The 25,361-nt window shown below is 44.5% G+C and overlaps 1 protein-coding gene across 5 annotated transcripts in view; it reads right to left on the bottom strand.

The window, feature by feature from the left end:
• Positions 1 to 25,361, bottom strand: part of EPHB1 (EPH receptor B1) — a 244,583-nt gene that overhangs the window by 18,892 nt on the left and 200,330 nt on the right. For all 5 annotated transcript variants that reach the window (XM_069975673.1, XM_069975677.1, XM_069975675.1 and 2 more), the window contains exons 6-9: positions 23,435 to 23,559; positions 13,653 to 13,815; positions 8,996 to 9,104; positions 7,390 to 7,454 (exon numbers count right to left, since the gene is read on the bottom strand). In XM_069975673.1, coding sequence (XP_069831774.1) covers positions 7,390 to 7,454; positions 8,996 to 9,104; positions 13,653 to 13,815; positions 23,435 to 23,559 — 462 coding nt within the window. The remainder of the gene's footprint in view (positions 1 to 7,389; positions 7,455 to 8,995; positions 9,105 to 13,652; positions 13,816 to 23,434; positions 23,560 to 25,361) is intronic.

The raw sequence follows: 25,361 nt of genomic DNA, 5'->3' as shown, positions 1-25,361 counted from the left end.
TATTTTGTTTTTATCTACGCACACACCCTTTGGTTTGGGGTGTAACAGCTGGCACCCAGCATTCACCTACTTCTGAGTGCCGCATATATCAAATTGTCTAGATAGATAGATAGATAGATAGATAGATATTAGATATTAGATACGATAGATAGATAGATAGATAGATAGATAGATAGATAGATAGATAGATAGATAGATAGATAGATAGATTATACTTGATACAGACGACCTGCAGACTCCACAAGAAAAGTCATGATTGTCAGTATACAATCCATGCAATTCATGGACCACTGCATTGAGGATAGTGATCTGTGCGGGTCCACACTGGGATCTGTCCTCTTACTTAGATCATATACAGTAGACTCCAGACTATGATATAAGTAGTCATGCTAAGGTTGACGGTTGACACCCATTGACAAATGAGAAGTGGGGGCCATCCTCTTGACAGTCTATGGATACCAATGTAGCCTATAGTTTATCTTTATTAAAAAGCCACATGTCCCTTTTGACAGGATTGGAAATCATAGTTACTTTTTTCCAGATACAGTGCCACACTTGGTCATGCAGTGTGTCTAGAATTGCAGCATAGTTCCATTGAATTTAATGGAGCTTAGCAGCAGCAATACTGCATGTATTGCAAACATTGTAGATCTTTATCCCAGCATGATTAACCAGCAATGCATTTATATGGGCAGCTATCTAAAGTGCAGATAGATAGATAAATGATTGATAGATGTATAATTGATGGATGGATAGATTGATTTCTAGTTATAGATAATCATAGTCTCTCTGGCTCTCGTGGTCAGCACGGCTGGGTGTCTCTTCTGCGCTCACGACATCTATCTCTACATTCCCAGCTGCTTTAATATGAGAATGTGGGACACTCTGAGACTGAGACTGACAGATTGGGGACAGGCAGTGTTATGCCAGCTCCAACCTGCAGCCTGGCTATTATTTACTGTGTCATAAGAAACCTATTAGCAGATAAATGAAGGGACGACTTTACCAAGAAATCAAGATTCATCACATGTGACAAGGGCCTGAGATTGGAGGCCGGAGCAAAGGTGAGAGCAAGCAGCTGCAGCCACTGAGTGATGTGCAATGGGACCCGGGCCTGATAAGAAGTGATGAGAAAGGGGAAAATAGAGAGGGGGTGGAGGTGACCGAGAGACCGTCATGAATGCTAAGAAAAAGCACTGTACTAGAAGGAGAATAAGACGTAAGACCATGCTGGATAGTGGCAGTTTCCTCTATTGGTTTATTGTCTGAAGCAAATATAATACTTATGATCCAGGTTCTGTGGAGGTCTTGAAGATCCCAAAAATATATTTAAAAGATATAACCAATATAGCTGCTCCTTCTACAAGGGTTTAAAAATGAGCATGGCAACAAAACTGATGAACATTTTCCCCACCGTTCAGCTTGTTACTTCCTATGTTGCAGATTGGGGATAATTACTGAGACGGGAATAGACCTTTAAAAAAAAAAAAAAAAATACTGCCCTGCCCCAATCCACCATTGCTGCCAATTTGATGGCTCCTGATCCTCAATTTGATAAGCCTGTAGAAAATGTTAACTAAGCCAATTACTGCCTGCAGCATAGTGACCTCGGTCAGTGATTGGCTGAGCAGGCATTTCTTGTGGAAGCAGTGGAGAGTGGGAGCTGTCAGAACGGCAGATGCGGGGGAGGGGGGATGGGGCAGGTGCAGCAGTGGATTATAATAGGGGCGTTTCTGGCGGCAGCCCGGGGCCCTGAGCTCCTGGGGGGTCCATGACCACCCAAAAAGACTTATACTTTCAGTGGTGTACTGTCTCCTGGCTACACTTGCGCCATGATTTGCAAAAAATCACTGTTTTTTTATGGCAATTTTGCACAAATCAGGACATCATGACATTATCTGTCTTGTACTATGAACGCCAGGCTAGTGCCGCCATAGTTACAGTGTAGTGGCCTATGGTAAAGTTAATCCGCCCCTGGGCAGGTGAGTATGGTTCCTTTATTTTCTTTATTCCCCTTCTGCATGATATAGTTTCCTTCCCTAGAATACAATTTTTCAGGGTTGCCCCAGCACAACAAATTTTGTCCATATGTCCTGTTAGGGAATATAGTAACATAGTAACATAGTAAATAAGGTTGAAAGAAGACAAGAGTCCATCAGGTTCAACCTAGGAGAATCCTACTGTGTTGATCTAGGAAGGCGAAAAACCCCTATGGGGCAGAAGACAACCGCCCCACCACATGGAGAAACTCCCCCCCTCCCCCCCCTCCCCCCCCCCCCCCCCCCCCCCCGACTGCAATGGCAACCAGAACAATACCCGGATCAACGTATCACCAGAAATCTAATGCCCATAACTTGTTATATTATATTGTTCAAGAAAAGTATCAAGTCCTCCCTTGAACTTATTTAATGAATCGGCCATGACAACATCATGTGGCAGAGAGTTCCACAGTCTTACCACTCGCACAGTAAAGAACCCGCGTCGATGCTGATGATGAAATCTTCTTTCCTCTAGACGTAGAGGATGCCCCCTTGTCATTGTTACAGACCTAGGAGTAAAAAGACCACTACAAAGATCTCTGTACTGTCCATTCATATATTTGTACATTGTGATCAGATCGCCCCTAAGACGTCTTTTTTCTAGCGTAAATAACCCCAAGCTTGATAACCTGTCTTGGTACTGTAACCCACCCATTCCCTTAATGACCTTTGTTGCCCTCCTCTGCACCCGCTCCAGTTCACCTATGTCCTTCTTATATACCGGTGCCCAAAACTGTACACAGTATTCCATATGTGGTCTGACCAGTGATTTATAAAGAGGCAAAACTATGTTCTCATCTTTAGCATCTATACCTCTTTTGATGCACCCCATTATTTTATTAGCCTTGGCAGCTGCTGCCTGGCACTGATCACTAAAGTTGAGTTTACTGTCCACCAATACCCCCAGGTCCTTTTCGGAAGTACTTTTACCCAGTGTTTTATTATTTAGCACATAACTGTACTTATTATTTCTATGGCCCAAATGCATAACCTTACATTTATCCACATTAAACTTCATTTGCCATTTCTCCGCCCAAGCCTCTAGCTTCTCCAAATCCCTCTGTAATATGATATTATCCTCCTCTGTACTGATTACTTTACCCAGTTTAGTATCATCTGCAAAAATGGAGATTCTACTCTGTAGCCCCTCTACAAGATCATTAATAAAAATATTAAAAAGAAGTGGACCCAACACTGACCCCTGTGGTACCCCACTAGTAACTAAAACCCAATCTGAATATTTTCCATCAATGACCACCCTCTGTTTTCTATCACACAACCAGTTACTTACCCATTTGCATACGTTTTCCCCGAGTCCCAGCATCCTCATTTTGTAGACCAACCTTTCATGCGGCACAGTATCAAATGCCTTTGAAAAGTCCAGATACACAACATCCACAGCCTCCCCCAGGTCCAGTCTATAACTTACCTCTTCATAGAAGCCGATCAGATTAGTCTGACAGGACCGATCCCTCATAAATCCATGCTGGTGCTGCGTCATAAGATTATTTTCATTAAGATACTCTAGTATAGCATCTCTTACAATCCCCTCAAATACTTTACCTACTATAGATGTTAGACTTACGGGCCTGTAGTTTCCAGGATCACTCCTTGACCCCTTCTTGAATATCGGTACCACATTAGCTATGCGCCAGTCCTGTGGAACAATCCCTGTCGTAATAGAATCTTTAAATATTAGGAATAACGGTCTGTCCAACACAGTATTTAATTCTTGCAAAACTCTAGGATGGATACCTTCTGGGCCCGGTGACTTATGGATTTTAATGTTTTTAAGGCGTTTCCCCACTTCTTGTTGTGTTAGGCAGGTGAGATTTATGGGAGGATTAACATTATCCCTAGTCATGTCGTCTGTTATGGGATTCTCCTCTGTGAATACCGTAGAGAAGAATGTATTTAGTAGATTGGCCTTTTCCTCTTCCCCCTCCACCATTACACCCAGATTATTTTTGAGGGGACCAACATTTTCGGTTTTAAGTCTTTTGTTATTTATATAAGTGAAGAACATTTTGGGATTTGTTTTACTTTCTGTGGCTATCCTTCTTTCTGTTGCTATTTTTGCTTCTTTTATTTGCGTTTTACACATTCTATTCTTCAGTCTATAGTTGCTCAATGCTTCCCCACTACCTTCTTGTTTTAGTTGTCTGAATGCTTGTTTCTTATCATTTATTGCACCCCTTACAGCTGAAGTTAACCACATTGGATTTCTCTTATTTCTACTACGTTTATTCCCATATGGTATGTGTAGTTCACACGATTTACCCAGGATGCTCTTAAATATGTCCCATTTCTCTTGTGTACTTTTATTTCTGAAGGCATTGTCCCAGTCTATGTTCCCAAGGTCCTCTCTTAGTTTTTGGAAATTAGCCTTCCTGAAATTTAATGTTTTTGTAGCCCCTCTACTAATAATTTTATTGAAGGATAATTGAAAACTTACTATGTTATGGTCACTATTACCTAGGTGACCCCCCACCTCTATTTTTGATATTCTGTCGGGCCTATTGGTTAAGATCAGGTCCAGAAGGGCCCCCCCTCTTGTTGGTTCCTCTACTAGTTGGGAAAGGTAATTATCTTTTACTATTTCCAAAAACACGCTTCCCTTCCTGGAGCTGCAGGTTTCTGCTTTCCAGTTTATATTTGGGTAGTTAAAGTCCCCCATAATAATGACTTCCCCCTGCTTCGCTGCCGCATCTATTTGTCTTATAAGAAGATTTTCTGATTTTTCCACTATACTTGGAGGTTTATAACTCACTCCTATAAGAATTTTATTATTCTTCGTCCCTCCCCTTATTTCTACCCAAAGAGACTCCACATTATCATCACATATATCCTCCCGCAGAATAGGCTTAAGGCATGATTTAACATATAGACAGACCCCTCCCCCTTTCTTATTTTTACGGTCATTTCTGAATAGACTATAACCCAGGATATTAACAGCCCAGTCATAACTCTCATCCAGCCATGTCTCGCTTATCCCCACTATATCATATTTCTCTTCAACCATTCTGAGTTCTAATTCCTCAGCTTTGTTAGTGAGGCTTCGAGCATTAGTATACATACATTTAATATATTTGTCCATATTCCCTTTCCTCTTGTCACTAGTGACTGTTCTAACCCCTCCCGCCGCTCCACCCCCAGTTCCATAATCTAGGCCCAGCTCTCCATCTACTCTGTCTTTACTCACTATATTGTTGTTGCCCTCCCCCCCGGGCCCTAGTTTAAACACTCCTCCAACCTCTTAGCCATCTTCTCCCCCAGCACGGCTGCACCCTCCCCATTGAGATGCAGCCCGTCCCTACCGTACAGCCTGTAACCGACCGAGAAGTCGGCCCAGTTCTCCATGAACCCAAACCCCTCTATCCTACACCAGCTCTTGAGCCACTTATTTACCTCCCTAATCTCCCGCTGTCTCTCAGGTGTGGCTCGTGGTACAGGTAATATTTCAGAGAATATCACCTTGGAGGTCCTAGTTTTTAGCTTCCTGCCTAAGTCCCTGAAATCGTTTTTAAGGACCCGCCACCTACCTCTAACTTTATCATTGGTGCCAATGTGCACCATGACTGCTGGGTCATCGCCAGCCCCTCCCAGTAATCTGTCGGCCCGATCCGCGATGTGACGAACTCGAGCGCCAGGAAGGCAACACACTGTTCGACGATCCCGGTCTTTGTGACAGATTGCCCTGTCTGTCCCCCTAATAATTGAGTCCCCCACTACCAGTACCTGCCTGGCCTGCCCTGAACTCCTGTTTCCCACCTTACTGGAGCAGACACCCCCCTGGCTTTCAGAGGCAGTGTCCTGCTGCAGCAATGCCACCCCTGAATCAACAACCCCCTCATCCGCCAATTTGGCAAACTTGTTGGGGTGTGCCAGATCAGGACTGGCCTCCCTCACACTCTTCCCTCTACCCCTTTTTCTAACTGTGACCCAACTAGCTGCCTCTTCCACCTGTACCTCCATGCTATCACACTCTCCCCCATCTACCCCTTGGAGCGCTTGCTCAGTGAGCAGCAGACCCCTTTCCAGTTTGCTAATGCATCTCAATCGTTGCAGCTGCTCATTTAGATCCAGGATCTGGGCTTCCAAACCAGCAACATGCACACATCTCCCACAATGGTATGCACCCTCGATCGGTTGATCAAGGATTGCATACATCGCACAAGATGTACATTGGGCCGCATTGTCAAACATGGCGCTCATTTATATGGGGATATTATGTATAAAGAAAGAAAAAACAAACAAGCAACAAAAGCAAACAATGTGTTCAAAAGTAAATAAACAATTTGTTTTCCTCTAAAACGCCCCAAATCTAAAGTCCCAGAATATTAAAGTCCCACACTTGAGACAAAAACACACTTCAGATCAAAAACTCGCACGCTCCAAAACTCGCTCACAATACAATATAAAAGCACTTAGCTTGCAGAGTTTGTTGCTTCTGGCTCCTGTGTTGTCAATATGTATGTTATAAAGTAGGGTTCTCCATTAGAGACCCTGTTATATAAGCTAGAACTGGAAGCTGCTTCCAAGAAGTGGTTCTCTATCTGGGGACTTCGGGCAATCTAGATCTAACATGGATGTTTGTTCATTTTAAAGTATACCTATATTTCTTACCAACTTTTCACAAGTCTCATTTCTCAAAACATTCTGAGAAGAGTTTTTAGAAAAGAAGTGGAACACCGCTTGTTAGGTTTCTTTTGTCCCTTTGAGGGTCCCAACACACAAATCCCAACAATCAAAATTTGTAACATGCCAGAAGTCGATAAAAATAATTGGTATCATTGAATAGGCACTGTGCAATACTAGATTTTCTCAGCAGTGGAAATGAGCAGTCAGCCTCCTCTTCCTCTGGTAAAATCAGATGTTCGCTGAGGGTTTCAATGAGGTTTTCATATGAAACTATATGGTCTGTGGTTAGACAAACCTTCAAAGGATAGGGGGCTTCATTTTAAAGAAATGTGTATAATAGTTAAAAAAACAACCAAAAAAAACTCTAAAACAACAAGCAAAAACTTTATATAAAAAGGTGCATATCTAAAAAGATGGCTCTGTACCTACAGTCTCCACCGGTGTAAATCTGCATATCCGTAATACATTGCGTACAACCACTTAATGCAGCCTAACCATTCATCACTAAGTTCTGCTCAAATGAAGCCACTTATTGGGAAGGCAATGTGTTCACATAGATATTGATTCATCCAACAAAATGGATGACCCCGTATGTGTTATGTTGACAGATGCACTTTAGAAATGTTGAGTGTTGCTGTACTTAGAATTAATACTTAACTATAAGCCTGAACTCTGCTGACAAATGTTGTCCCCGGTGGCTATGTCTTACCTCTGCCGGTGCTGTAGTGCTGCAGTTTATCACTGTACACCGCCTCCTTGCTGTACGTTCTCTTCCTGAAATACAAAAAAACACTAGACTTGAAAAATATTGATGCAAATAGCCGTAATGCAGTTCGCTGGAGGATCGGACGGACCATTAATATACTGCGTTTGATCGGTAAAAGCTAAATATATTAAGGGTCATTGCCTCGCTATAAGACTTATGATGAGAACAATGGATCTTTGGAGAGTGCTATAGTCAACCACTGGAGAATTGCCAGAGGGACCTATTGATGTCATGACTTGATGTCAGAATTTCTTCTGTGATTCAGGGTGGGCTCACAAATCTTTGTCAGTCTGGCATGGTTTTCCTTTGGCATCATTGAGCTGGGTCAAAAAATTCCGGTGAGGTAAGTGTAGTGCCATGTTCCATTTGGAACTATGAAATGGAGGAGGGGACATTGACAGTTGGCTTAGATTTCGCTGTGTGGAATTTCAGCTGTCAATCATTCTGGAGGAGACAGGGCGGTCTGAAGACACAGCAGCGGCCGGAGAGCGAGGCAAGCGCTGACAATGTCACTGACCCTCCTTTGTGAGACTATCAGCCCAGAATAGAGAACTTTTTTTTTTATGAAGATGCCGGATCACCAGATATATGCATACCCCTGCTGTCAGTTTCCCTTTAACCCAGTCTCTTTTGGGATTCCATTGTATAGAGTACAAATTCTCATTATATGGAGGCCAAAGAAATCTTGTTTGCTATACGGTGTATTTGGGCATCTCAGGTATACATTGTGAATAGAGATGAGCGAACCGGGTTCGAGTTCGAGTCGATCCGAACCCGAACGTTCGGTATTTGATTAGCTGGGGCTGCTGAACTTGGATAAAGCTCTAAGGTTGTCTGGAAAACATGGATACAGCCAATGACTATATCCATGATTTCCACATAGCCTTAGGGCTTTATCCAACTTCAGCAGCCACCGCTAATCAAATGCTGAAAGTTCGGGTTCGGATCGACTCGAGCATGCTCCAGGTTCGCTCATCTCTAATTGCAAAGTGTTCCAGGTACATAGGCCAAGCACACATCACATCATGTGAACACCGTCTAATCGGTCTTCTTATTCTTAATGGTAAAAGTTCACCTTAATATTATTAAAACATATCGAAAGATGTTACTGGTGGAAGTTTGGGGCCCCATTACCTGCTAGAATGAAATGTTTTTTTGGCATCACGTTTCAATGACAGCGATAGCGGAAGAAAGAGAAAATTTGCAGAAGGTTATGCAATTTTTTTTTTTTAAGGAATACAATATGTTTTCCAACTTTTAATGCTTATACCCCTTATAATTTTATTCAATACAAAAAAGGAGAATATGCACATTGCTGCCATCTTACACACACACACACACACACACACACACACACACACACACACACACATATATACTGTACAGACTTTAGTGTATCCATCTATCAGGCAGTGAGAACATCCAGCAAAGAACATAGAGACAGACAAGGTGTTATTGTATCGCTATTCACTTTTATGTGACACAAGCTTCCAGAGAAATCACAGCTATAACCCCATCAAGTGACATAAAGAAAGCAGAGCATACTCACCTGCTGCAAACAATGGAGATGGCCACCAGAGACACTATGAAGACGACGCCTGCAGCAGCCGAGCCGGCAATCAGGGGAAGCTGCTCTCTGAGCTCGGATTTGTAATCCTCTAAAAGAGGGGATAGAAGAAATTACACAGGGCGCTGCCAGTCTGCCCTACAACAATCAGCCTTTTGTAATGTAGCCTATCATTTGTGTCAGATAGACCATGTAAGCGAATCTACAAATCTAGACCTCCAGTCCGATCTTTATTATATGTATGTTCCTTTCATGATTCATGTTGAACCATCTAAAATGTCAAGTCTCCATTATGAGCTTCCACTCTTTTCACCCAGCAAAGGTCAGGAAATCTGTCAGAAACCTATCTGCCAGTAATTTCTTGTGTGCGTACAAATATATTCATGAGGTCTGAATGGTAAAATAAGTCCATACCCAGCATTCTCTATATCCCCCGTGATAATCACCACAATGGGACATTGCATATCTAAGGGTAAAACAAGTATGATTTTTGTTCTTAAAGGAGCCCTAAGGGAGGATTTACAGGATACAATCCTTTAAGGTGATGACTAATTTAAAAGGCATCAATAACAAACTGTAAATGACTTGTAGGCTTGTACAGTTGTATAGTGTTAACCTCCGAGGGGTATTTGGAGCTATGGGGTGGCAAAAGTTGCCTTAAAAATGAGGCACTGAGCCCTGGGGGGTCTAAAAGGTCCCATAGTCCAATGTGAACAGACCAGTGGTACAAATTATGCATAATAGTTGGAAGGTTCAATTGCAGATTTTGCATCGGGGTCCATAAGCCTTAGGGTGCGTTCACACCGAGGAAAGGGGCGGAAATTCCGAGCAAAATCGCTGCCACGGACTCTACTCGGAATCCCGCCTGCCTCACTGTCACCGCTCTACACCAACTGTTGATAGCGATAGGGGTCAGGCATGATGGACCCCTTTGTTTTGGGAGCGATAAGTTGCCGCCAGAGAAAACAGAACTGTTTGGGCATGCCAAATTTTCCTGTGTATGGATAGGACAGGGGCCGGACAGGAAAGATACAGTAACTGACAGCTGAATGATTGTTCAGCCATCAGATGTTGAAGGTGTGTTTGCACTTTAAGACCTGGAGACATTTCAGGTTAAGTAGTAACCATGATGGCTGCTTAAAGGGAACAGCAGCTCACATTCATTACCCAGATTTATAGATAGACTTGCTTCTTTAAATGCTAGTCCTGCTGTGTAGGACTAAAAAATTTTCGATCACGCTCTGTTGCTTCTAAATCCATTTTTATCAACAGAAAATTGTTTTTTTTTTTCTCCCTATTTTATTTATTTATTTTCTTTTTGGAGCATTTGAAGAAAAATGATCAATTTGCAAGCAGCCGCTCAAGGACAAAGAATGAAAACCACAGACATAAAAATGGAGCCTGGAAGGGAGAACCGTAAAGGCTGGAATGACTTATGGCCTGTTTACATAGGCTATTATCACTGGGGTCCAAACTAGCGGGAATAATTCATGTGTTATATAAAATTATCTCTATTAAATATAGGGACATTAAGGCTCGGGCTACCTGTTGACTTGTGGCCATTAGACATAAGATCGAAGTTTTGTGCCGCTAAAGTGATAGTGACTGTAGTTACAAACCAGCAGCTTTATATCTAATCTTGCATGGTAACTTGCAACACATTCCCATTACATTATAGCAACACAACACTATGGCTATACATCACACAACCATAAGTCAATTTGTAGCCCTGGCCTTATTGTTACGATCATTATAGGAACGCTACTTCCCAACTTTTTTTTTTTTACATAGGGTTGTCCTATCGACCTCTATATACTGCATGTCAACAATCCATTGTTACAATTCCTCTCTGCTTAAGGAAAAAGAGGGGCATTCATATTGGGATACCACAGTCTGTGGTCAGGCCAGAACTTGCCTCTGTAATACAGGAGCAAACGTGTGCGCGTAACACACTGTATGGGAATTCCAGACAGTTTTATATGAGAACCCAAATGATCTCATGAAGCAACAGGTAACATTTATAGTAGTCCAATTTTTCGATATTTTCACTCCAGTTGGACTGCAATGAAAACCGCTACATGCAAATCAAGCTCAGTTCCAATGTCTATAATAATGAGGTGTAAAGTTAACTTCTATCTACAGGCTGTTTTTTACAGAGACAACGAGTGGGGAGCCCCAGGAGGGGCCACCCAAAGGATCTTTTGATTGTTTGAGCTGCCCATTGAAGTCAGCTACGGTGACCGTGAGCTTTCAACATGTGCTATTACACTAAACCATTATTGGTAATCAGGCAGGTAAGGCCGATAATCATTCAGTTTAATAAGGCCTTAGGTTTTAGGTTTTTTTTCCATTTATTGAGCTAGAGATTAATGGAAAGAGGAATCCTTTGCTTAGTGGAGGTGAATGGAGAGAGAAGCCTCCCATTGTTCACTGTGAATAGCATTATATGGCAGCGACATGTTTGGCTTTCCTCGGACACCTCATTGACCAGTTATGTCTCCCTCCCTAGAGCTTTTCCTGTGCACACTATATCTTATCTTCCTGTCCTTGTTCTCCTCCTGAAACTTCCTCCTGTCTAACTTTCCATGGCCTATGCTGTCTGACCTTTGTGTTTAATACTTCCCAAATGACAGTCTGACCCCTACACTTTTGACATAAATTAATATTTATCCCGGAATAAGGTGGTTCTGTTTTTGATGACCACATTTCCGTGTTGATAACCGAGATGTTACATGAAGTCCTGACGGTGGCTTAAGGACTATTAGGAGAAGGACTTGATGGTAGGACAAACGGTATCGGAAATGAATGACGGGCCAAGCTGGGACAATGTGCTCTTATCTATACTCTTTATTTTCTTTCGCTCCATATATAATCTATTGTTTTACTCTCATCGCAATGAAAACATAAGGAAAAAAATTCCCTCCTCTTTGTCTTGGCCAACATCCACCTAACCTTTATTGGGCACAGAGTCCAAAGAGGATTGGCAGGGAAGGTGTTAAGCTCTTTGGAACAATACATACGCACAGCATCTCTTGGCAACTCTAGCTACCTTTCTAATGCCCAGACTTGGTAAGGAGTGATGCCCAGCAGTGTTACGCATGCAATAGTCTGGCGCTGTGCCCCGTGCCAGCGTGGGTGGAATGTTTCCGCTCGTGGAGGAGAACCCTCGTGTCTGTCAAGCAGTGACACATGTGTTGGAATTAGATTATTTAGCAAACAGGACAAAATGAGAATTTAGCTGGAATATAAGGAAATTTCAAACGGAATGGGGCAGAGAATTCGATAGTCTGGACTATTCCTCTGGGGGAAAGTTCCTTGATGTAAATACACGGGACGCACATTGTATGAATTGTATATGAAACACTCAGATTCAATGAGGCATATATAGTTGGAAATCTAATATAGGTTCCATTTTACACTTCATTGCCAACATCACAAAACGTTAACATGCCAATCAGTTCTTCATATGGAATCTGATGGTAGTAACCAACCAAATGACCCATACAGATTGCTCATTTCCCTACATGTAGATAGTTATAAAGCAAGACATAATATATATCATATACATCATTGGATGCCTTCAGGAAAATGCTGCACAATATGTCTGCCGCTGTAGGAGTAGCTGTTAAGTGCTGATCACTGCATTTATGTCTAGAAAAGACTGGCTCGACTTTCATCACCCAAACTCATTGGAGGCCAAATGCACTATTCCCAAAATACAGCTAATAAAGTGTGCTGTATAAGAGGATGAGATATCCTACATGTAAAATTATTTAAAGGGACAGTATCTTTTCTTAACACCCTCATGCTTTCATGGATTGTCATTCTTTGCTAAGGGTCTCTGCTCTAATATTAAAGGGGACAAGACTATCCCTTAAACTAAATGTGGGTTTACAAAATAAAGATAAATTAAAGGGGTTGGCCACTTTATAGTAAAATAGTTCAGTGTACAGTATTAGTGAGTGTACTTACAGCACTTACTGACAGCAGCTCCCTGTGTACCTCATTGAGCTAAAATCAGACTCCCCTTCTCCAGGTTGTGCTGCCCTGCTCTGTGGTGATTCTGTCCATAAAATGGCCGACATGGAGGAGCATGTGACCATGCCCCGCACCCCAGTGTCCACCATAGGCATATACATGCTCAGTGGTGGACACGGGATGGGGCATGGTCACATGCTCCTCCATGTCGGCCATCTTATAGACAGACTCACCACAGAGCAGGGCAGCACAACCTGGAGATGGGGAGACTGATTTTAGCTCTATGAGGCACACAGGGAGCTGCTGTCAGTATATACAGCGAGTACAGCTACTAATACTGTAAACTAAAGAATTTTTCTATAAAGTGGCCAACCCCTTTAAAGTCGAGAGATACTTTCTGCACAGTTAATGGACCACATATAGAATGCCCAGGTATACAAGGATAAATAATGCTGCCTATGTCACCAATTCTGGGGGCTCCCATTAGTCAAATAAGTGATACGTTATCATTTTATTATAGGAGATGCTCCAAGACAAGGTTATGAAGGCTGTCGAATTATAACTCAACATTATGGGCTCTTAACGTTGTTACATTTCTCCCCTATGTTCCCTAACAGCCATCATAATCTAAGCCTTGCGGATGTTCCTAGTCACCACTTACCATCAGTCAGGGTTTGGAAGCACATTTTTCCACTATATTTCCCATAACCAGCCACAGTTCGTGCTCGGACCTGCACCACGTAGACAATTCCCGGCCTTAGTCCTTCTATGCTTGCTGTATTTGTCTGGCTCTTGGCTATAGAAGAGTTAAATTCATTTTGATCCTAAAGATAACAAGTAATATAAAGTAATTAAGAAAAGTAATTACGAGCTGAGGTGTTTAGTTATGTCACATCCAATTAGTTTTCTCACCTGTACCCTGTATGCTTCATCCAACGTCACCTCTGCTACATCACAACTTGTATGATGTGCGTGGGTAAATAACTATCTGGCAAGTGGAGCGAATATGTGCTGCACAGAAAATACTGCTCAGTGGACAGTGTATTTTCTTATGGAGGCTGAACAGCCAAGCCTTCTGCAATGTTTAGCAAAGAGCACAACAAAAACTACATAGAAAGCAGGCACACCCGTCATTTTGGCAGGAATCCCTGCTCCTATACAATAAACAGAGATGTACAATATGTCACTGTTTACTGTACGGACCATAGAGGAAAGAAGTAATACTAAGCATCCCTAACTTAGGGTAAGTGCACACTACAGAATCGCGACTGAAAACTCCATTCTATTTCTATGCACGGGTGGATTCTGTCGCCCATCCAAAGAATGAACCTGTTCATTGAATCTGCGAGAGGGAGCGAGCTGCGGAATCTGCAACGGGTTTTCCATTGCGATTCTGTAGTGTACACGTACCCTTACTCCACAGATTCCTTCTTTTCCCTCTTCAGGGTCCATAAGCGTCTATGGGCAGCATTAAACCTGATCCCTAAGTGAGCTGATGCCTCTGCATACAGTTTTCAGCAGGCTTTTTTATATGAATGGTGAATTTGTAACATACCAGTCAGGTATATGCTGTCTGTCTGTTCCTCGGTCCCATGCTCCCTTTAGTGTATTGTAGTGGTAATGTAAAAGTGGTAATTTGGTGTATACCACCTTAAGCTGGTCCCCCAGCATTCCTTGTGAGGTATGGAGCACTAGCAAGCTAGCTCGATTGGTGCATGTGATGAGGCATGTCATCAATGGGTGGAGCTAATTCTCCTGTACAGGGAATCTTCCAGATCCCTGGTCAGTGGAAGCCTGGCATTACCCAGGGCAGCATCTAAGTGTCTGCACACACACTATGTGAGAAGCTGACTAGACCTAAGTCCAAACCTCTGCACGCTGCGGACCTCTCTTCAGTATCCTGTGTCCGGAACCCAGTTGTATTACAGAAGACGTCCGTGCTTCCTGTCACAGGGTCCTCCGCTCCAGTTCCAGGACCTCGAAATTATACTACAGAAACCAGGTCTGTCTTCTCTTCCTCACACACCTGCACAGCCGGCATACATGCAGCACAACACACTAAAGACTCTAAAGATGCATTATTGCCCTGGAGCTCCAGAAGCTTGCTAGTCCACTGACTCCCCAAAAGTCTGCCTGTTACTGAACTGTATCCTGTCACTTACAAGTTCCTGCTAGTAAAAAGCACTGTTCATTGAAAAGCCTGTGTCTATGGATTACTTATTACTCGGCAACCAGGTTAAGGAACTAGGAACATCATCTACATGATAGTCTGCTTCAGGGGCCAAGGCCTTAACACCTCTTACACTGCTCGGAGCACCACCGTCACCCGCGGCAACCGCAGTAAGGTCACCCCTGGCCACTACATGAGATTTGGCGTCACGAACAACGATATCTTTGTGTCTTATCACTACTGCTCTCAACATTGTGTGTGTTAAAACAGACTTTATCCACCTGGAATTGTGCATCACGGGCTTGCAAAAGGTTAAACCGACTTTCCCGCGCGGCAAGACTCAAGCTCCGCCCACTGGCTCCGGATTGCTGCATGTATGCCGCCATCTTGGAAAGGTTACAAACAAGCTGCTGCACTGTTACAGAGCACCAGAACCGCCCCCGTTTACCAACCAGATAAGTGAACTACCTTTGATTGTATTTCTCAATGGGCTTTGCTCAAGAGGGGAAGTGGGAGGACAGAGACTGAGTTATTACGACGCGCTCTTAAAGTGCCAAAGACTGCCAGCCAGCTAAAAGGGGAACCATGTCTGACCCAAGTGCCGGAGGTCAGGCAGCTGCTGCCAATCTGCCAGACCATGGGAATGTGCAGAACCCCGCCGGCCCCCTAGGGAATGTCGGCCCTATCATCCAACCACTTGACGCTGCTGCTGCGGCTCCAGCCCCCCCTGCGGCCCCAACTGGAATGCCGTTCTTTCTGGGCACCCCCAGTTTGCTCAAGTACAAGGGGGACCCCCACTCTTTTTCCGAATTTAAAGAGAACATTACTAGGATTCTTGAACTTGTAACTCTCTCACCTCATCAGCAGGTACAACTGTTGCTTGGACAGCTAGAGGGCCCAGCAGCCGAAGAGGTCCGTTCCTGGCCCCTCACTGAAAAGACCAGCGTGAGACAAATCTTGACCCGGCTACGCAAGGAGTTTGAACATCAATCCCCAACAGAGGTGCGTTTGAACTTCTACGACCGGCGTCAGAGGTCAGGTGAGACCCTCCGAGAATATGCTTTAGCACTCCAGTCTGCTTATAGGGCCTTACAACGTATTGATCGGCTGGACCCCACAGTAGCGGAAGGCATTATTACAGACCGGTTCATAGAAGGAGTGGACTCCCGATTAGTACAGGGCCAGCTTCGCATGCTGGCGGCCCAGAATCCTCACATGACCTTTCCGGAATTCAAAACACTGGCTCTGAAAGTCGTGGGTACTGACACTCCCGGCACCGGTCATGCTCCTTCTTACACAACTGACTCAGTCACTCTGTTTTCTACCTCTGCTGCGATCCCTCAGGGTTCCCCCAGGCAGGCGGCTCCACCTGCTCAGGCGTCTGACCCCAATACCCTGGATGTGTTGGCACAGGTAGTGGACTCCCTGTGTCAGGCTCTCAGAGAATTTAAGACTCAACCCCCGGTTGCCTGTGAGCCCCCCTGTACTCAGACAAGTTACTCAGGGCCCTGTTCCAGCCGCTCTAATGTTGAACAGCCCCCACCTGAGGACCCCCCAGCCGAGGATTGTGTCTATTGTACCCACTGTAGACGGAGAGGACATTTCAGATACCAATGCTATCAGTTAAACGGGCAACCCCCGAGGCAAAGAGCCGCCCCTTGGGAGGTCCCTCCAAAGGCTCGCAGGAGCAGTGGGTCGATCGATTCTTGTCCCAATGTCCCTACATCACGCTGAAAATAAATGGTGTCCCACTTGAAGCTCTCATAGACACTGGCTCCCAAGTCACTACTATCGATAGAAGAGCTTTTGAACAGCATTGGGACCACAGTCTCATCAACCCTGTTGGTAAAACCAACTTACGCCTTATAGCTGGCAATGGACAGTCCATTACCCAGGTGGGCTACTGGGAACCCACCATCCAGATTGGGGACCGACAATTGCCCTCTCAAGGTGTGATAGTTACGGAGGCTCAGGGAGATACCACAGCGGTAGTGTTAGGCATGAATGTCATACGTCATGTGTTTTCTGAATTACTTGCTGCATTGCATGCCTCTCTCCCCTCTGCTTCCCTCCCCTACAGGCAGGCGGTGCGGAAGACTATCAAAGTGCTCTCCGCTCAGCAGAAGTTTGCCAATCAGAATGGGGAGATCTGTCGGGTAAGAGTCACAGATTCAAGACCCATCACCCTGGCTGCCAACAGTGAGACCACTCTCTGGTGTCGGGCTCGACCCGGTGTAAACAATGAAGACTACACTGCTCTACTGGACTCATACCAGCTGGAAGGATTACCCCTAGTTAAAGCTGCCAGAAGCTTAGTCAATGTTTCGAACGGGCGAGTTCCAGTACGGCTTGTTAATTTGGGGGACACACCAGCGAAGTTACGTAAATTTAACACTGTGGCCAAATTATTCTGCATTGACCCTGAGGATGTGTTGGATGAAGAGATGATTGCCCAGCAAAAATCCATCAAGTCGGTCTCAAAGGGCTCTTACACCCCCACTGTTCATTGGTGGGAAGAGCTGAACATCGGTGATGCCAATACTCCCTCAAGGCACACAGAGGGCGTGAGAAAGTTGGCTAAGAGGTATCACGAGGCCTTTAGTAAACACCCTCTCGACTTTGGGAAGACTAATCTAATTGAGCACAGGATCCATACAGGTGACCATGCACCCATTAAAGAAAGGCACCGACCAGTCCCTCCGGCTAACTACCAACAAGTCAAGAAACTGCTGAAAGAAATGAGGGAGTCATCCGTTATTCAGGAGAGCCAGAGCCCATGGGCTGCCCCCATAGTGCTGGTGAAGAAGAAGGATGGGAACATACGTTTCTGCGTAGACTACAGAAAATTGAATAATGTAACCCACAAAGATGCATATCCTCTTCCACGGATCGAAGAATCCCTCACAGCACTGGGCTCAGCCCGCTACTTCTCCACTCTCGACCTCACCAGTGGCTACTGGCAGGTCCCGATGGCCCCTGGGGATAGGGAGAAGACGGCCTTTACCACTCCGATGGGACTCTATGAGTTTACAAGCATGCCATTCGGTCTCTGCAATGCCCCTGCCACTTTCCAGAGGCTTATGGAGAGATGTCTTGGTCACTTGAACTTCCAGAGCGTTCTTCTCTATTTGGATGATGTGGTCGTGTACTCTAGCTCGTACGAGGAGCACCTCCACCATCTAGCCGAAGTATTCCAGGTGCTCATACAACATGGCCTGAAAATCAAGCCCACCAAATGCCACCTGCTAAAGCCAAAGGTGAAATACCTGGGCCATCTGGTGAGTGCTGAGGGTATTCAGCCAGATCCGGAGAAGATCTCCGTTGTCCACGAATGGGACACCCCCAAGACAGTGAAGGAGGTCAGAAGTTTTCTGGGCTTCGCGGGCTATTACCGCCGCTTCATTCCTCATTTTGCACAAGTGGCAGAACCACTGACAGAGCTACTTCGAGGATGCCCGAAAGAGAATTATAACAGACGCCTTCCGGTCCTGTGGGAAGAAAGACAGGCCACTGCCTTCCATACATTGAAGGGCCTGTTGACTTCTCCCCCCATCCTGGCTTATCCGGACTACAGTCGACCCTTCCGCTTATACACAGATGCCAGCTTTGACGGTCTGGGAGCTGTGTTGTCCCAAGTCCAAGACAACCAGGAACGTGTCGTGGCCTATGCCAGCCGGAGCTTGAGGGGTGCAGAGAAAAACGATAAGAATTACAGCTCGTTCAAATTAGAACTACTGGCTCTTGTCTGGGCGGTGACTGAGAAGTTCAGGGACTACCTTACAGCCACCCCCTTCACCGTGTTCACGGATAATAATCCTCTGGCTCACCTGAATACTGCCCGACTGGGGGCTATTGAACAAAGATGGGCATCCAGACTTGCCAATTTCTGCTTCGACATCAAATATCGGAGTGGCAAGACGAACACCAACGCTGACGCCTTGTCTCGGTTGGCAAAAGGAGAGGAACCCCCTGAGGATGATGTTTGGGAGGATGTAGAGATGCCACCCTTCTACCAGAGGTTTGCTAACCAGAGCTCAGTGGTCGCCACACCGACTGAGGAAGGTTCCCCCTCAGAGTCTGACCCCTCGCTGGACGTATCCAGGTGGTTGCTGCTGCAGAAGGAGTCTAGAACTCTGGGAGAGCTGTATGAGGCTCTATGTGCTGGAAAAAGGTCTCGCAGAAAGCGTCCCCGCCCTGACCAGGAACTCGATCGGCTCTGGCGGCATCGGAAGAAACTCTTTATTCAAAGAGGGCTCATTCTCCGAAATTCCCTTGATCCCGTATCTGGGAGGCGGATCCACCAGATCCTGATACCCCGAAGAGACGCTCGCGTAATATTGGACCTCTATCATGACCAATCCGGGCACTTTGGGGTGCAAAAGACTGAGGCCACTATCCGGCAGAGATTCTACTGGATCGGGATGCGCCTAGACATCGAGAACTGGGTGGCAGAGTGTCCAGCCTGCAACCTCAGCAAAGCTGGGAGAAGTGAAAGAGCTCCTTTACATTCCATTATCTCACAGAGGCCTAATGAGCTGGTGGCTCTGGACCACGTGAAGTTGGCTCCAACTCGCTCAGGTTATACCTACGCGCTGACCATGGTCGACCATTTCACCAAGTGGGTTGTAGTCGCCCCTGTGAAGGACCTCACGGCGAGAACCACAGCTGCAGTCTTCTACCGGGAGTATGTAAGGCATTATGGCTCTCCCAAAGCCGTGCTGACTGACAGGGGACCTGCATTTGAGTCCCAGCTGTTCCAGGAACTTTGTCGTTTCCACCAGTGCAAGAAGCTCAGAACCACAGCTTATCATCCTCAAGGGAATGGACTCTGTGAAAGGGTCAACCAGATCTTTATAAACCTGCTCAGAACAGCATCAGTCTCCAAGCAGGCAGAGTGGCCCCAGCTCCTGGACGAACTCGCGGAGATCTATAATAACACCATCCACTGCTCTACGGGGTACACACCCTACTACTTGATGTTTGGGCGGCAGGGTCAGCTCCCAAAAGATCGGGCTCTGGGGATCCAAGTCCCAGATGAAGTGAATCCTCTGCCAAACACTGACTGGGTTTCTGAACATCAGCACAGAATGAAAGAAGCCCAACAGATTGTGAACCATCGTATGGGCGAAGCTCAGCACAGACAAGGAGAGGCCTATAATCGGATGGCCAATGCCCCTCCACTTCAAGTGGGTGACAGAGTGTGGCTTCGCAAGTATCACCGTGCTGGAAAGCTGGACTCCTTGTGGGAAACAGAGCCATACCTAGTGACGGGTATTCCCTTTCCAGAGTCGGATGTGTATGAGGTTCAGAAGCCAGGGATGGCTCCTCAAACGGTGCATAGAAACCGGGTGAAGCTTTGTACCAAGGAAGATTTGGCAATGAGGTCTTCTCCTTCACCACCAGTGCATGCAGTTGAAGTATCAAGACCACCCGTTGCAGAAGGGCCTGCCAGCACCTTCCAGTATCTCATCCCGCTCTACCCACAGGGTCCGATGCCGGTGCCTGTTCCAGTTGCTCCCCCTGTGGCTGCTCCTTTACCGGTACCACCTCCTCAAGCCGCTTATCTCATGCCTGGCCCAGTGCCTTACAACCTCCCTGTTCCAGCAGAAGAGTTTCAGATTCCTGCTCCAGAGGAAGTGTTCCAGGTTCCTGCACCAGAAGAAGTTCAAGAGCTGAGGCGGTCAGAGCGAAGCACCCGGGGGACACCGCCTGCCCGCTACAGAGATTAATAAAATTTTCTCTTCTTTTGTACACATGTATACTGACAAAAGTTAGCTCAGGCTAGTTAGTTAGCAACTGTATTCAAGTCTCACACCTGGGTCTTCCCAAGATTCCTCCAAAAATGGACTATTTCTTCAGAGTGCTTCACCAGAGCCTTTTGGATATGGACGATGTTTGTTATTGCCTCAAAAGAAAGACTCTCCCGAAAGAACACTCCCCTTGTTCCTGTAGCTCACCAGAGACTGAGTCCAAACGTTTATTTACGTTCCACAAGTATTGTGTTGCTTTGCTACTGAAAGTGTTGCACAGAGCGCCGAGGACGGCTTATTTCAAGAGGGGGAGTATGTAACATACCAGTCAGGTATATGCTGTCTGTCTGTTCCTCGGTCCCATGCTCCCTTTAGTGTATTGTAGTGGTAATGTAAAAGTGGTAATTTGGTGTATACCACCTTAAGCTGGTCCCCCAGCATTCCTTGTGAGGTATGGAGCACTAGCAAGCTAGCTCGATTGGTGCATGTGATGAGGCATGTCATCAATGGGTGGAGCTAATTCTCCTGTACAGGGAATCTTCCAGATCCCTGGTCAGTGGAAGCCTGGCATTACCTAGGGCAGCATCTAAGTGTCTGCACACACACTATGTGAGAAGCTGACTAGACCTAAGTCCAAACCTCTGCACGCTGCGGACCTCTCTTCAGTATCCTGTGTCCGGAACCCAGTTGTATTACAGAAGACGTCCGTGCTTCCTGTCACAGGGTCCTCCGCTCCAGTTCCAGGACCTCGAAATTATACTACAGAAACCAGGTCTGTCTTCTCTTCCTCACACACCTGCACAGCCGGCATACATGCAGCACAACACACTAAAGACTCTAAAGATGCATTATTGCCCTGGAGCTCCAGAAGCTTGCTAGTCCACTGACTCCCCAAAAGTCTGCCTGTTACTGAACTGTATCCTGTCACTTACAAGTTCCTGCTAGTAAAAAGCACTGTTCATTGAAAAGCCTGTGTCTATGGATTACTTATTACTCGGCAACCAGGTTAAGGAACTAGGAACATCATCTACATGATAGTCTGCTTCAGGGGCCAAGGCCTTAACACCTCTTACACTGCTCGGAGCACCATCGTCACCCGCGGCAACCGCAGTAAGGTCACCCCTGGCCACTACAAATTGAGTTGGCAACGGGAGGAGGAAAGGAGCCTGATAAGAGGATAAAAAGGCAAAATTTGTCCACTTCCCCTCACCCCTAATCATTGACAACCCCTTTAAATCCTTACTTAAAGGGCGTTAGCATTAGAAAAATGTCTACTTTCTTCCTGAGACAGCGCCACTCTTGTCTCCAGTTCAGGTGCTGTTTTCAATTAAGCTGTATTCACGTCAATGGAACTGAGTTACAAAACCTGCACCCAAACTGGACACTGAAGTGGTGCGGGTTATTAAGGCTTGGAAAAACATGGCTACTTTCTTCCAGTAACAGCACATCTCCTGTCCTCAATTTTTTGTTTGCAGTTCAGTTCCAAGTGAAGGAGTTAAATTGTAACACCACAAAAACCTCAGGCCAGGTATGGCACTGTTTTTGCAAGAAAGTAGCTCTATTTTTTCTTATTCTGGATAACCCCTTTATTCAGGTTTAGAAAAACAAAGCCTTTTTTTTCCCAAACAATGGCACCAACCATGGTGTGTGGTATTACAACTTAGCTTCATTAATTTCAATGGAACTGGGCTGCAATACCACACACAAACTGTAGAAAGGTGTGGCACTGTTTTTAGAAGAGAGCAGCTATGGTTTTTTAATCCTCTTAAATACACTTGCATTGCTGCAGCATTATTATCATCATCACCCTCCAGCTCCTCAAAGCTATCTGCCTCCTGTCACTCTTATACTTCCCTGTTTATCACATAAAAATGGCTGCCAGCGCTGTGCACCGAAGACAAAGGCAGCAAATAATAAGCTGCGAAAATGCAGAGCGTGGTTCTGCTTGTAGCAAGTGATTCATGTATTAATAGGGATTTCTTCACTAGCAGAGCAGAAACAATAAATCTAATCACATGTATTGTAATTTCAGCCAAATCCGCGGAAATCAATGTATTGTCTGAAAGCCTGATAGCTGCAGATCAATGGACGGCGCCGAGACCCCCATCAATGGATATATAAAAAAGGGATTTCACAGTTACGGTGGAACAGTCATTTCCAGTATAGATTTTATGGCAGCTACAAAGGGGCATGAAGTCACCCCAGCATCCAGCTGTATCCTATTGTTCTCACACTGTATACCAGTCACACGTTCTGCACCATCAACTCTCGAATAGCAAATCCTAGTGACCTCCGAGCAGGTGAGATTACAGTATTTGGCACCGCAGCCAAGAAGAACATTACTGAATTAGTAAACATTGCGCTCTTTATGGATCATTAAGACTTCCATAATCTTCATACGGTGTTAATAACTTACTGTTGCCTCCAATTCCACTTCAACACTAAGCTATTCGGCGCTGGAAATGAATGGACACTTTAAATGAATGAGCAAATCTGCCAGAAAGCAAACATTAAATTTCTCACCTTCTCGTAATATCGGATCTCGTAATCCAGAATAATTCCATTGGGTTGTTCTGGCTGCGGCCAAGATAGGGTTATGCTCTTCATGGTGGCTCGGACTTGGTGCATGATGGGTACAGTGGAGGGAGCTGCAGAAATCAAAGCAGGAACATAAGGTGTTATTAGTATATACTGTATACCACAGGATAACATAATGCTGTTTGTATATACTGTATACCACAGGATAACATAATGCTGTTTGTATATACTGTATACCACAGGATAACATAATGCTGTTTGTATATACTGTATACCAAAGAATAACATAATGCTGTCTGTATATACTGTATACCAAAGGATAACCTAATGCTGTTTGTATATACTGTATACCACAGTATAACATAATGCTGTTTGTATATGCTGTATACCAAAGGATAACCTAACGCTGTTTGTATATACTGTATACCAAAGGATAACCTAATGCTGTTTGTATATACTGTATACCAAAGGATAACCTAATGCTGTTTGTATATACTGTATACCACAGTATAACATAATGCTGTTTGTATATACTGTATACCAAAGGATAACCTAATGCTGTTTGTATATACTGTATACCACACTCCCTTAATATGAGGTATTACGATTTAGATTCTATCATGGGAATGGGTAATTCATACAATAGTGGATATTCAGCGATATACTATTTCTCATGATGAAAAGTTAACGCCGCCCAAAAAAGAAAAAAAAACAGTAAACCAGTAAACATGACATTTCGCTACAATGTCATATACACCCATCCAAGATATGGACAGAGGGGGCAGCAGGGAGCACCATATATGACTGAAAAGAATACACCACTTCCTCCACTCCATACAACAGCTGATAAGTACTGGAAGGCTTCAATTTTTGTTTTTATGAGAATAATTTTGTTATATATATATATATATATATATATATATATATATATATATATATTTTTTTTTTTTTTTCCTGGCTTGTATATACCTAAAGAAAATATATACTATGTGGGGGAGATTTATCAAACATGGTGTAAAGTGAAACTAGTTCAGTTGCCCCTAGCAACCAATCAGATTCCACCTTTTTTTTTTTCCAAACAATCTGTGAGGAATGAGAAGTGGAATCTGATTGGTTGCTAGGGGCAACTGAACCAGTTTCACTTTACACCATGTTTGATAAATCTCCCCCCATGTGTATAATTTCACATGGACATTTATTTTTCTAGTATTTTCCCCCCAAAAAATGCAAGGTAAGAACTTGTGGCTCACTCCGTAACATATAACCATATAACATTGTGTTCACCTTGCAGTCAGAAGTTATATCAGATTTTTGGGAAAAATTAAAGAGCATGCAGCAAATCCAGCAATACAACAGGAGTCATGACTGTGGTGTGAACACAACCTAACCGAGGAAATGCTGTTTGTAGGAAATACAGTGCTTTGTAAGGTTACCCATACTAAAGACCTACTGAAAAACCGTTCACTATCTTTAATGTCCATGTGATTTTTTTTGCGGATCTATGAGATAAATATGACTCCATCCTCTCCTATTTTACTCCAATCACAACCTGTGCTAGCCAGTCCCTAGTATGCAGCCAACTTCTGCATGTAGTCAATAGTGCTTTGTATAGGGAGGACACAGGACCCAATGCATTACTGTAATAGACTGACTATCAGGGCCTGGCGGAATCTAACACTTGTCTGGGACACAATCCAGTCATCTACAGAAACTCTTTACTCAGTGATTCCAGCGATAGAAGGAGTGTTTAACTGTATGAGAAAATAATTTTGTCTATTTCCTATTGCTCCTATTACTAATGGTGGTGTTGATGTACAGTAATAGAGACATGTAATGCACATTCCCATATACTGAGGCAATATATACAAGGTGCTGAGACATAATGAGGTATTGGTATATACCAATGTATGCA

Source organism: Dendropsophus ebraccatus, chromosome 6 (genome assembly GCF_027789765.1).
Source record: "Dendropsophus ebraccatus isolate aDenEbr1 chromosome 6, aDenEbr1.pat, whole genome shotgun sequence".
NCBI classification, from domain to species: domain Eukaryota; kingdom Metazoa; phylum Chordata; class Amphibia; order Anura; family Hylidae; genus Dendropsophus; species Dendropsophus ebraccatus.
Note: the sequence above shows the minus strand (reverse complement) of the source record. Positions and strands in the feature narration are given on the sequence as shown.